The sequence below is a fragment of the Mastacembelus armatus genome, chromosome 16 (genome assembly GCF_900324485.2).
Source record: "Mastacembelus armatus chromosome 16, fMasArm1.2, whole genome shotgun sequence".
NCBI classification, from domain to species: domain Eukaryota; kingdom Metazoa; phylum Chordata; class Actinopteri; order Synbranchiformes; family Mastacembelidae; genus Mastacembelus; species Mastacembelus armatus.
This window is the reverse complement of record NC_046648.1, coordinates 16,231,162-16,244,673: the sequence shown is the minus strand read 5'-3', so window position 1 is coordinate 16,244,673 and position 13,512 is coordinate 16,231,162. Positions and strand designations below refer to the sequence as shown.

Sequence of the window (13,512 nt, the reverse complement as noted above, 5' to 3'; positions counted from 1 at the left end):
GTGATAAATAAAAAATAAAACATTTGGTCCTTAAATATATAGTCTAGGCAACATGGTATCAGGGGTTAAGACAGAAATGCCTTGTTGCTACCCACACAAAACACCAAACATCACTGGAAATGGTGCTGATACAGTGTTGTAGGGCGACAGAAGGAGGTGAGCGCCAATTTAAACACAAGGCTGATGGCAGCAGGCGGCAAAGTGTCGGGCAAACCGAGAGAAGGGGAGAGAGTCTGCGAGCGTCAAAGAAACAGTTAGCGACCAGAGCTGTGAAATCAGATGAAAGGCGGCAAGACAGACAAGAGATGAAAGACAGAGAGGCAAAGGAGTGACGAAGCATAAAACAGACCCACAGAGAGGCACGTATTTACAGTAGCCGGATGGGGGAAAAAAAAAAAATCAAGGAAGCCACAGTGCACAGCAGAGCAGTATTGTGTGTCACACACATACACACAAAAAAACACAATTTACAGAGGTTGTCAGAGTGAACATGTAGGTTTAAAAGTTTTGTCTTCAAAAACTAAACACCAAACACCAGGGACAACAAAACTACCAGTTGGACTGCTCCTAATAATTGAAATTCATATGAGTATCAACTTTACAGTGATTTTAAAACCCTATATCCTTATAATTCATATTATTCTGATGAGAAAATATTACACTTTGGTGAAGAACAGGAGGCAAGAGGGAGGTGGAGCTGGAACCCTGGAACACCTTTGCTATTGCCTGCGTTTTCAGTCTCATCATAACTATAGGCATTCTTCCCCATAGCAAAAACATTTATTGTTATTGTCAGGGTAATTTCCGATTACATTTCAGGCATCTCAAATGTTTCACCCGTATTGCTGTTTTCATTTACTTTTAACATATTCTACAGTTTTTTTTCTGACTCTCATCTATTGCTTCAGTTTCACTGGGTATACGGCAGCATATTTCCACTTCAGCTCCCTTGCTTGCTCCAACAATCACTAACACAGATATGTATGTGTATACATTTGGATGTTTTTGTGTCTAAGTCAGCCTGCACCACGCTACAGACCTATGAAGTCTTTCGCCTTGATCAATGGCTTAGTTTAGTGTCACATGAATACCTGATGTTCTAAGACAATCACATCCTACAGTGAATGCAAACAAGATGTACCTGCCCACATGAAATCACTGGATGTCTGGTGCCAACTCCGACACAACTCTGTGTATCCATGGCTCTGCTAATCAGCACCAGCTACAACACAAAGCCCAGCACCCTTGGAAATTTTCTTTCTCTTTTTTATTACATGTTGGCAGGCAGTTTGTGTCTTAGTCCCTCTGAGTCTTTTCTGGCGAGTGCTAGCTGAGGGTCCTTTTTCCCACCTTTAGGAGAGGTGGTGCTGGCAGGGTCGGCTGCATGTGCTGACTGGCTGGGTGTAGTGGTGGATGCCTGAGTGGACTGGACAGGGGTGGAAGGTTTATTGAGTTTTGGCGAGCTGGCAGGGGTTGCTGTAGTGGTTGGTGTTTGAGAAGAACCAGGCAGAACACTTGGGGAGGTGGTGGTGGGGGTAAGAGAGGAGGGGTTAATGGAGCTGGGGTTTGGGCCTAAAGTTTTTGAGGATGAGGGTGTTGATGGGGTTGGTTTGGGGGAGTGACCAGACCCTGAAGTGGTGCTTGGAGTAAGGACAGGAGAGGTTTGTTTTACAGGATGAACTGAGAATGTCACTTTACTTGGAGAACTAGTGCTAGTGGTTGTTGGAGCAGGAGTCAAAGTTTGGGCTGGAGTTAGAGGTGAGACCTGTTTTGGGATCTGGCTTGAGATGGGTGCCCTGGCTGAGCTTGAGACAGAGGGCTGGAGACAAGGGGTTGTACTCTGGGATTTACTTAGAGAGGGAACAGATGTAACAGGGATGGGAGAGGGGGAAGGCGTAGGGGTGAGAGTCTGCGTAGAAGTGACAGGTGCAAGGGTTTGTGTAGAGGTTTGGGAGGGGATAGAGGTGTGGGTGCGGGACATCTGGGTGGGAGTCGGTATTGGAGAGGGGAATGGTGTTGACGCAGGACTAGGGCCAGATAATGGAGAAGCAGAGGGAGGTGTATTGGACAACTTTGACCTTGGGCTCTGGGGCTGCGATGGGGAAGAAGTGACCAAAGAGGAAGGAGGAGAAGAAGAGGTCAGAGATGACTTGGGCCCATAAGTTTGAGGTAGTGGTACAGGGGTGGAAACAGAGGATGAAAGCGGTGTAGAGGACGGAGAGGGAGAAGATGAACGGGGAGGTGTTGGGGTCGGTCTGGGACGAGGAGTTGAAGACAGCGACAATGGGCTTGTTCCTGCTGAAGGTGGGGTGGAGCAGGGAGGAGGAGAGGAGGAGCGAGAAGGAGCCACAGGGATTGGTTTCGGGCGAGGTGTTTGAGAAAGGACAGGGGTAGGAGATGAGGGGGTGGGTGCAGGTGAAGGGGTGGCAGAGGAGAGTGGGGTTTGCTTTGGGGGAGAGGACGATTGTATAGAAGCTGCAGCAGGCATGTGTGTAGCTGTTGGTGTGGGTACAGAGGCTGTGTGAGGTGCAGATTGTGTGTATGTGTTAGTGTTTGCAGAGATAGCCTGTGCTATAGTGGGCTGAATAGGAACTGTAGCCTGTACTATAGTTTGTGCATGAAATGGTATATTTGTCACCAGTTGAACTGGTGCATTAGTGGTCAGCATGCCTGCACTACTTCCCCTGGCTAACTGCCCTGCCAGGAAAGGAGCTGCCAACAAATTGCCACCAGAGGCCTTCCGGTGGAGAGGTGGGTGAGGCTGCACTCCAGCCCACGAGCGGTGAGGCAAAGTGGGTTGTGAGGCTGACAGCAGCCTGGCCTCCTGCGTGAGTCTGCCCAGTGCAGGCAGACCCTGAGAGCTGTTTCCTCCATGGCGTAACAGAGCTTCTTTTGCCCCCTGCTGGCTCATCACAGTGTTGCCCTCTGATGGGGTGCCAGAAGCAGCTTGGGGGTTGGTGGTCGGTACCTTGTGAATGGGTGGAGTTGGTGGGCCCCCTCCTGTTGGGGTTCCAAGTGATCCAGCAATTAATGAAGGAAGATCAGCCTGGAGGCGAAGGCTGTACTGAAGAGTCCTTCCTTGTTGGACAGAAGTTGGGACAGAAGAAGCTGGAGTGGGAGGAGTCTTAGCAATAGGTGGTGATGTGACCCCACCCGGAGGGCCAATGGTAGAGGGAGAAGCAGGAAACCCTCTGGGGGACAAACCACCCATCCCTCCCACTGCCATCATTCCGATGAGGGAACTTACAGATGGGCGAAGTGGCTGTAACACAGGAGCACGAGGAGGAGACAGAGGAAAAGAGGAAGAGGGAGAGGGGGAGACAAGAGGGGAGGGCAAAAAGAAAGCACCTCCAAGTGCATGTTGCTGCTGCAACTGCTGGAACTGCTGCTGTTGCTGTTGCTGCTGGTGCATGAGGGCGATGGCCACATTACTAGTGGCAGCTGCAGTCTGCAGGGGAGCATGGACCAGTGGTGCCCAAATGACCGGGCGAGGCCGAGGAGACACAGTGCCACTTCCTCCCATGACTCCGCTTCTTCCTGCAGCAGCTGCAGCAATGGCATCCTGCATGGCTGGCATGCTGTCGTGTTTGACAATTTGCTGCACCAACATGTTGTCACAGGAACCCAGACCACCTGCTGCCAGGCCTCCACCTGCTCCTGGTCCCCCACCACCCCGGCCCCCACCACGACCCATACTGCCCCCCAATGAACCTCCTTGGGACGACTTACGCAGGAGCATGGAGTTCTTCCTGCCTGCAAGAGAGAGTGGCAAATATTTAAGTATGAAAATAAGTTCGGGAAACTGAAGGTGTAAAACATTAAAAAGTTTTACTTGGACGAAGTCAAGGGAAGTGAATAAATAAAAGACATCTTGGGCTTTAGCCTCAAGGTTTTTCTGTTCTTTACTGAGAACATTTCTCATCCTTGATTATTTCAGCTTTTATTTCTCAGAGCTTATTTTCAAAGATGGGATCTGACCTTTCATTGGAAGACATGCCTGACAAAGTGTCTTGGTAACTTTAGCGGAATTGGATGGATAATTGCAAGTGTTTGGCAAGGTCAGTGTGGGATTGAGCTGAATGACAAATAGCAAGTCACTGCACAGATAAGACAGTGAGGGAAATGTATGCAGCAATTGGAAATCCACATTACCAATACGGTCCAATCGGTCAACAGCGACTGTTTCGAAGGCACGCCTCATCATCGGATGTTCTTCCAGCACCTCGTTAAAGCTGTCCACACTGAGAGAGTACAGACGACAATATGTGTCGGCACGAACACTGGCCGTCCTCCGTCCACGAGTCAACAAACAGATCTCTGACAGTGGGTGGAGAAAAATTAGAAAGGAGAAGAGAACAACAGGAGAACTGGCAACAAGAACAGCTCTGAGATTAATTCACATGAACAACCGTTAAAGTCATCTACATTCCAGTACTCTTTCTACACAACCTTGTTAACCACATGTCCTCACCTCCAAAATAAGACCCATCACTCAGTTTGGTTTCCTTGTTACCACGTGTCAGCACACTGACTCGGCCATGTTGGATGAAGTACATCTTACGTCCAACTGTGCCCTCACGGATGATAAAGTCTGAGGGCTGAAACACTTCAAAGCGAAGTTTGGTCAGCACGGCAGTCACAAAGTTGGGATCGGCATTTGCAAACAGCGGCATGTTGGCCACCAGGCTGCGGCAGTTAAAACTGACAATCTCCTGGATAAGCAGAGAAAAGAAATTGAAGAAATTTGCTGGAGGAAAGAACAAAGCATATGAAACTTGTTTGTTTGGATGTGTGGGAGTTTGTGACTCATTACCTCTTTAAGTGGCTCACTGAGTTCTCCCAGGATGTTCTCTTCATCAAACATTTTCCCCTGAAAGCGGTGCTCATAGTACTCGTGGATCTTTTGCCGAACATCTGCAGGAAGCTTATGGAACGACATGTACTGCTCCACCTGCTTGTACTACAATACCACATATACACACAGGTCAGGGATCTGCACACCGACACACTAGGGCAGATCAATACCTGCAGAATTACACCACTGACACACTGATCACATATGGGCACAGAAATACTTTTGTTAATGCATGCACTGTTTCGCTTGTGCTAATATGTGCAGATGACCAGTGATTGCCTCATTAGTTCTGAGAATTTCTCTGCAATTTCCTCTACATTAGTAGAGGAAACATGTTTAAAATTGACATAACTAATAAAAAGATCTTTTTTTTTTCCTTGGCTATACAGTTTGTACATGTTCACTCAGTTAATTGATCAGTCAGTTGAGAGTTTGCAAGACAAAACAAAGAAATCATCATCAGAAAATTGATTGTGGCACTAGTTTCTTCCTTTAAAAGACACAATGGAAAAATAATCCATAGACTGATGGACAATAAGAATAATCGCTAGATTTTTTTAAATCAAATTCAGTGGCTAAAGTTTAAAAAGTACAGATGGAAGGAACGGGTTGATGAGCATCACATTTCACCTTTTCCTGGTATTGTCGCCGTGAGGAGTCCAGTGATTGGATGAGAGCAGTGGCATGGCCAATGAACATGGCATAGCAGGTGGCACCTACAATCATACTGAGCATGGTGAGCCACACATCAGTCATTCCCTCTGGAGCCTGGGCACCATACCCAATACACAACATGTGGCTCATGGCTTTGAATAGAGCATAGGAGTACTGCACGCCCCATGTGTCATTCTGCGAGTGGGAGGAACATAGAGAGGAGAACAAGGGTGACAGTAGGAGTAAGGGAAGTTTCAAGTTTTAATTACCAGGGCGCTATGATATTGAACTGTTCTTATTTTAGTCAGGTTGCCGTAGCCTTTTCCCCTCAGAGCTGCACCACTTCAGAAAACACAGTTGAGATCATATAACAGTAGAGCAATATAACTGTCAAAACTGACTCTGCTTCAAAAACAGAGCAACTGCAATATGCATAAAGCCACACATAGTCAAAAAGGGGAGTCACCATAAATTATTAAATAAATGTTCTATAGGCTGCAAAAAAAAAAAAGACCAGCCTCTGCTTATGTGTGTCTGTGTGTGTATGTGTGCCCTTTTGTGTTAGGTTGTGTGAGTCCAATTATACTAAGATGTTAATGGTCCAGTGGATGTGGGGACTTTCTCTGGGGAAAATCCCAGCATCAGCCTGCTTAGCAACAGTCACCCAGGCAACTGGTGAGACATGAGTTAGCTATTCATACAGCTGTGTATCTCTGTGCATCCATGAGCGTCCATGTCCATAATTCCTCCATGCACGTGACATGCATTTACACCTGCACCTGATTTAAGGTAAAGTTTTAATTGGATAACCTTTTCTATTTTTGTGATCATGATAGTCAATCTTTTTCCAACTGGACATGTTGCTGTATGAGCCAATTAATACAGATAAGGAGAAAACAGTGTCAGCTCTGATAAACACCCGAGCCCTGCACACACACAGATAACACAGAAGCAGGTCTTTCAGAAGCTGCTATTTGTTTTCATCTGAAATAAATATTGTGCACACCGAGATAGCATTTATTTGTGTCTTATTCAATGGAAACTGAACACCATCTCCCTTTTTTGTTATTTGGACAATCAAATCATGCACTGAAACATATTAAAAATAACTGTCACATGCAAATGGGTAGTTGGAGACTCACCACCATGAGGTTCTTGGAAACCCAGCAGTCTGGAGGGAAATCCTGTAGCATGGGAACTAGGAACTGGAGACAGCCGTCCCAGTGGCACAGCAGCAGCATCATACCGATTAGGTTGACAATCCTCACCATGGCACTGGCAAGGTCATAGGTCATGTGGAAGATCTGAGGAGATAAATGAACATATGGGTGGGGATAGTATGTGACTTTTTTTTTTTCAAATATTTAATTCCAAAATGGTTTAAATTGCATTTTGAAAAGGCATTTCTTCTTTTGTACGATACTAAGAAACGGGGGATTCTATCCTAAAAAAAAACAATTTCATAAGCAAATGGCGATCAGTCATACCTCAAATTTCAAATAATTTCTGATTCTCACCTCCTCCCACTGGTGGATGTAGCGGATGAGCCTGGACAGGCGCAGTAACCGAAGCAGGCTCAGGATTTTAGTGAAGCGGACGATGCGCAATGCCCTGGCCGTCCTGTAGACCTCTGAGTCCAGACTGTCCACCATCAGGAAGATATAGTCCACCGGGATGGATGAAACAAAGTCCACAAGGAACCAGCTTTTTAAGTAGTTCTGGCGGATCGCCCTGAGTTAGAGTAGGATGGAAAACCATTGACACTCTTCACTTGGCAATCTGGCAATTTGGAAGCATTTGCCTGCCACAGAATGATCCTCATCAATATTAAACAGGGACAAAAATTATTGTTACTAGCGTCGCATCACCTTTTCACATTTCAAACATGGATTTCTTTGAACACAATCTCAGCAAAACTGCTCCAACTTACCTGGGGTCCAGCAATATCTCAGTGCTGTCTTCCTTGACGATGCCAGTCCTGAAGTTGAGAACCAAGTCGACCATGAAGAGAGTGTCAGAGACCACGTTGAAGATGATCCATGAGGGAGTGTTCTCATCTCTAAAGAAAGTGATGCCCACTGGCAGGATGATTAAGTTTCCCATCATCAGCAGTAACATCAGCAGGTCCCAGTAGAATCTAAAAAGAAAAAAAAAAGCTATTCAGTTCTCTTCTAATGTTTGAATATGGCAGTTACTTACTTAGACTGCTAAGGACAAAATAGTATACTATGACAATTAGTATGTAGTATGGATGTGGGAACAATGGTGGCCACCATCCTAAAATTACTGCACCCCCCACCCCCACTGGCCACCCTCCCCGTGCCCCAGTCATTCTAATTACAGTATTTTGCAATGCAGGCAAGTCAAAATCTGACATACATGTAAGAGGGAACTAATGCAGTTCTGGCTATGAGGCATTACAAGCACAAATGATTCCCCAGTTTCCTTGAAGACAGAGACAACGTTCTAATGTTGATGTTCACCACGGGTGAAACACATGTTGACATGAGCTCAGCTGACATTTAGAGAATGACGAATGTGAATATCATAATCTGATAATCAAATGAAAGCTGCCAAGGACATAAACAGTATCCAATTCTTTCTACAATTTATTTTATTTTAGTATCTTGATAATAACTTCCATAACCTGAAATTTAGCCATTTCAGTGTGACCACTTCCCTAACATATAAACATGACATGGCTTGTGTCATGACTTACTGGGACATGAACGTATAAACCAATAAAATAAGACTGAAAGGAGTGCTCCTGCAATTTAGTGTGGTCAAAATGACAGCATTAGTGGCCAAGATAAACCTGGGTTCTACAATTCCCATAATAGAACTGGACAGCATCCATCATTAGAACATCCCTGCTTGCAATACTTGACTCATTTATCAAATCTCACAAGTACACAGCTTTTATGTTAAAAATTTGGAAAGAATAAGTAGAATACATTCAGTACTGCTACACAGATTATTAATATTTCGCTCAAGCCAGGTTCATCCTTTGCAAATGCACTGGCAATATCAAGTGCATCCTTTATCTTTCATACCAATAAACCATGAAAATGAAACTGGAGAAAGGAGCTAGACAGGGAGAAACAGAGGGAGAAAAATGATCAGTAACCCTGGGAGGCCCCATCAATTTGTGTTTCATGCTGTAGGGTATTAGAGATATAGCCTGCTCATAAAAATACGGGGACTCAGTCATGCCACTGGGATGCTGGAAGTGATTAAAGTATGACAGAAGAGGGGATGCAATCATCTGGAGACGACGCCTGTCATCTTTCTGTCTCTTAGCTCTAATCCCTTTATCCATCACCTTAGCTGATATCAATGGCTTGTTCTTGCAAGAAAACTCCCCCCACACACACACCGATATTTGATCTCTGCGTTTTTCTGTGAGAAACTACAGTCTAGCTCCATGGTCGATTGCTATTGAGCGCTAATTTAGTAACTCAACCTCATGGTGTGACGATAACACTAGACTGATGAAGATTAAGTATGAGTCATCACTGTGCTGCAGACACACACACTACTCCCTGACTTTGTCACTTACACTGACAGATGTATCACTTCATAATCACATAAATACAGGGATTATTTACAGCGACACAAATATAGCAGTTCTATAGCGTTTGTGACGGGGATGAGAATTATTCCTGACCTTGAGGAAATGCGTCATTAACAGCGATTTATTCAGAACAATCAATACATCACGATCATCATGCTACACTGGTTATGTCTAACACTGCTATCCATGCATAAAATATATTCCAAAATCTAATGGTTCACAAAAGAATTTAATGTTCTGACAGAAAACGTGACCTGATAAAGGCAAAGTCTCTTTATTATGATGCACCGCAAATGTTGTAGACTACTATTAGTCATCTAAGAGATTCAGGGCTGCAGGGATGCAATTCTTTATTATGACTTCATCTGTTGATTATTTTCAGTTAGTAGTTTTCATCAAAAATGCTGAAAAACATCCATTACAATTTCCCCACATAGTGGTGAATTTTCAATGGGTTTAAATGGGTTTTTGGGGGAAAAAACAGTCAAAATTGTTTCCAACTTTCAGATTTATAGATTTGTAATTTTCTTATTCTACAGTGATTTGGATTGTTGAGTGGACAAAACAAGCTACTTTTTTTTTTTTTTATTAATTACTACTTTTATGGACGAAATTCGATTATGAAGAAAATAATTGGCACATTATTAAATAATGTTGCAGCTCTACAGAGTACATAATCTCTAACATATTCATTTTTGATGTCTTCCTCCCTTTGCGTATATAAAGGATAGAAAATAATATGTGCTGTTGAAATGTGTTCCTCTGTCTGTAAGAAATTAAAATGCTGATTAATCTAATCTAAAATATCTACTGCTATAATGTTTTACTTTACTGCCTGACATAATAGATGATATTGTACATGCCACAGCACATTAATCAGCTTCTGTGTATTAGATGGTGCTGTTCTCACTGAGATGTGACAGCTGATTTGAGCTCAGTATAACACCAAACAAATGAGAACAAACAAAAAGACAAGAAAATATGTCAAATCCAAACGAAAAATGATGTGAAGGTTTGTCATGTCGGGCTAAATACCTGCCGAGCCCTGGTTTCTGATCTCTCAACTGTGTACTCATGCAACACTGGGCTGAGTATTGCATGTGATTTGTGCAGGTATATATGTGTGTGCACCTGTGTGGAGTGTGCGCACCCACGCACACACGGCCTCTTTCATACACACACATAGGAATTGCAAATGCAATCAAGACTGTTCTCCACAGTCTCATCAATATTCCATTTTGAGCAGGAACAGGTGCTGGAGGAGAAGTGACCTGCATCTACCTGCTCAGCTGTTGTCAAACCAAACACTAATTCTACTGTAATTGAGGCCAAGTGTCTCCTGAGCAGACTGTGACTGGTTCCCTTTTCACAGCTGGCCAGATGTCAGTTCTGAGCAAGTTTCCACCCATCATTCTGCCCAACGTACTGAAAAACAAGCACAACAGCAACCAGCTATTATGTAATAAATCTCTGTTACTTTATGTGTAATGTCACTAACCCTGGTTTAGCACCACTCAACTCTGCTGACATCCAAATTGTCTTTCTGCGTTTTCATCCCTCCTCTCACTTTATGGCGTTCCTGAGTATGAATTTTTCATCACCTCTCCTGCCCCTCGTTATGTATTCTTATAGGTGCAGCAGCGACACATTGTAATGGGGTGCTCATCAGACTCAATAATGACAAAACACACAAGCATATATATTACTGCACATACACTCACAGGAGGCTCATGTGTTCAAGGTCAATACTGGGACAAAAACACATAACGGGGCTTTGGAGGTAATCTGTCTTCCATTCTTTCTTTCTCCGTCCTTACAAATTCCCTCTTCAGATGTCACTCCAGACTACAGGTACTTAACTGAGAAGTTAGATGAGTTATGCATAATACATACTCAGCTTGCATAATTTAAGATGTCATACATAATTGATTAAAAATCAATTGTGATTCTCTAACAGGATAATTAGGACAATTCACATCTTTAGATATCTTGCATGAATATCAATATGCAGAAGGAACTGAAATTCAGCGGGGCATTCACCCATCCACACCCCTTCTTCCATCCTTCCCTTCATTCCTCATTGACCTCTTTCACCATATCACCTGTGAGCAGACTCATTTGAGAGGGATCATTAAATTGAAAGACAATACAAAACGACTCTGTCAAAAACGACAAGTCCGTGAGTGTGTCTGAGTGGATGATGAGACAGAAGTGGGCCAGGAGCCTTGGGGCTCAAGTCATCCGTTGTTGCTGCAGTGTGTCTGGAGATTATGAATGCTGTCTCTCCCTCTGCTGTCCACCTGCACATTTTAATTGTGAATTTATGGAAAACAGGCAAGGCCTAGCATGTCCTTGGATGCCTCACATGCCATTCAGTCAATATGCATATTAAATGCATATTAAAACTGTGTGTGTGCAGGTAGGAGTATGGTGGAAGCACGCTAACATTCACAAAAATGCCTTCCCTCACTCACCTCCATTCAAAAAAAATGAAGCTAGAGAAAATGCATACACATGACTGTGACTTATAATTAGTTTCATTCTGATCATCTTATCCATTAATCGTAGAGTTGTTTGGTCTATGCAGCATCAGAAATTAATGAAAAAGAGAAAGATGATGGTATCTTCAAATGTCTTGATGGTGTCACAAATGTGTTATGTGCAACCACGACTTGTTCAAGTTACAATGGTATGTAACAGATTAAAAAGAATTCATTCTCACGTCAGAGATGCCTGAGCAAGAAAATGTCGACCATTTTCTGCTTAAAGTTCACTGACTAATCAATGAACTAACTAAAAGTTTCAGATCCAAGAATTTTCTATTAGAAGTTACTGCCAAGAATTAATTTATCTTTAGGACTGTGGTCTCACTCAAGGAAACAAAAATTGTTTATCTCTCTCAATCTTCAGTTTCTCCTCAGGTGTTATTGATTCGTGTATAGAAAAATCAAACTCCATGCATGAAGTCACCAGTGGGGAGTACTGTGCTTGGTTCAATGCCGTTCACATGACAACACTAAACACTTGACCTAACTGACAGGGGATGCATCTTTCACTGCTTTCTGAACGGCCAAACGCCTCTTGGCTAAATTTGTCCTTTTAATTTGCATCTCATTGCCTGTGTCTCTATGAAAGTAATGTTGCAGGAATAAACACTGTACAATCAGTGAGTTTTTGTTTCTCATTATTTTACAAAAGGAGACCTGCCATCACTGTGTGTTGTCTATCCCGGAGCACTTGTCACCTACACGCTGCCCTTTTCTTAAAGATCTCTCCTTCTGCCTTCATTGTGCCTCCAAGGACTTTTCATCCATTTCTTTTTTTACCTTTCAACCTCTCGTGCATCATCTTCTTCTATACCCTGGTTCCCCAGAGGCTTGTTTCGCCTCCCCTCTAACCCTTGCATCACTTCCTATATTCTACTGTGTGTCTCTGGTGTTATATATTTAGCCTCCTGTATGCCTTCCTCTCCTCCCAGTTGTTCTCCTCCCTATTTCCCCAGTTAGCCACTGGAGATGCTGCTGAATGTAGGATCTGTTCCTCTTTCCCTGCTCCTCTGTCTACATACATAAGTGACTATCATTTGGCTTCAAGTGTGCTCATAAAAGTGAGCACAATTTCAGCTTCCTTTGATCCAAATTTCTACCAAAAGAGGTTTTCTTTTTTGGCATTTAGTACAAACCAACATCAGTGTAACTAGTGCGTGCTGTGTAGGTTGTGTGTGGCTGTATACCTGAAGTCACTGTACGGGTGTATGATCCATGCGCCTGCTGATTTCAATCTTTCTTGCTCCAGTGCCACCGCTTTGTGGGATCCAAACATGCGCAGGCTGAACTTGTTGACCCCCGGTTGAAGCATGGCTCCAAACTGCCTCTGGATGAAGGTGCTCTGGTTGGAGTTGCTGTAGTCCTCTCCATCCAGACCCATGCCAAACCCACCCAGTCCGGACTGATCCGGGGTCCCTGCTGCAGTGGTGTTGCAGGCTGTGGTGGTGGTTGTCTCTGGGCCGGTGGCCACCACCATGACCCCAGTCCCGGTGGAGGATGTGGAGGCCAGGGCAGCGCGAGAGGAGGCAAAACCCACTGAACGCGGAGGAGGATGGGCTGAGACAGTGGAAGAGGAGGCCGGGGGAGGTGGAAGGGGCACTGGGGTGGTTGGAGTGCCTGCTGTGCGGAACGGAAGGCCATCCCTAGTGGAGGCACTCATTATTGAGGGGCGACGGCCACGCCCACCTGAGGAAGTGCTGTCTCCCCCGAAGGAGCCCTTCTCCCCTTCCAGCGAGGCCTGGGACAGCCTGTACCCTGGAGAGGGCAGGCTGCCTTTACTGCGCCGCTTCGAGTCCCCTCCGTTACGTCTGGGAAGGCTGTCACCCCCAGACCCCCCACCACTACTGGGGGTACCCACCCCTCCAGCCACCCCATCCATCCCA

General features: G+C 44.5%; 1 protein-coding gene across 1 annotated transcript; it reads right to left on the bottom strand.

The window, feature by feature from the left end:
• Window positions 1-8: 8 nt before the first annotated feature.
• LOC113136082 (potassium/sodium hyperpolarization-activated cyclic nucleotide-gated channel 1) lies at window positions 9-13,508 on the bottom strand. Its single transcript, XM_026316518.1, has 9 exons — window positions 12,817-13,508; window positions 7,440-7,646; window positions 7,027-7,240; window positions 6,652-6,813; window positions 5,486-5,704; window positions 4,814-4,960; window positions 4,472-4,712; window positions 4,153-4,317; window positions 9-3,753 (listed from the first exon to the last, which is right to left on the bottom strand). Exons 1-9 carry the CDS (start codon window positions 13,506-13,508, stop codon window positions 1,271-1,273), a joined length of 4,530 nt encoding a protein of 1,509 aa, XP_026172303.1. The 3' UTR covers window positions 9-1,270.
• Between the last annotated feature and the right edge of the window lie 4 nt (window positions 13,509-13,512).

What these genes read in the sequence shown, in the direction of transcription:
- LOC113136082 (XM_026316518.1), bottom strand. Translation starts at nt 13,508, where the DNA reads ATGGATGGGGTGGCTGGAGGGGTGGGTACCCCCAGTAGTGGTGGGGGG. An exon ending in CACCCGTACAGTGACTTCAG is followed by an intron (nt 7,647 to 12,816) that starts GTATACAGCCAC and finishes TTTTCTTTTTAG; the next exon opens with ATTCTACTGGGACCTGCTGA. An exon ending in ACATCCACCAGTGGGAGGAG is followed by an intron (nt 6,814 to 7,026) that starts GTGAGAATCAGA and finishes TTATCTCCTCAG; the next exon opens with ATCTTCCACATGACCTATGA.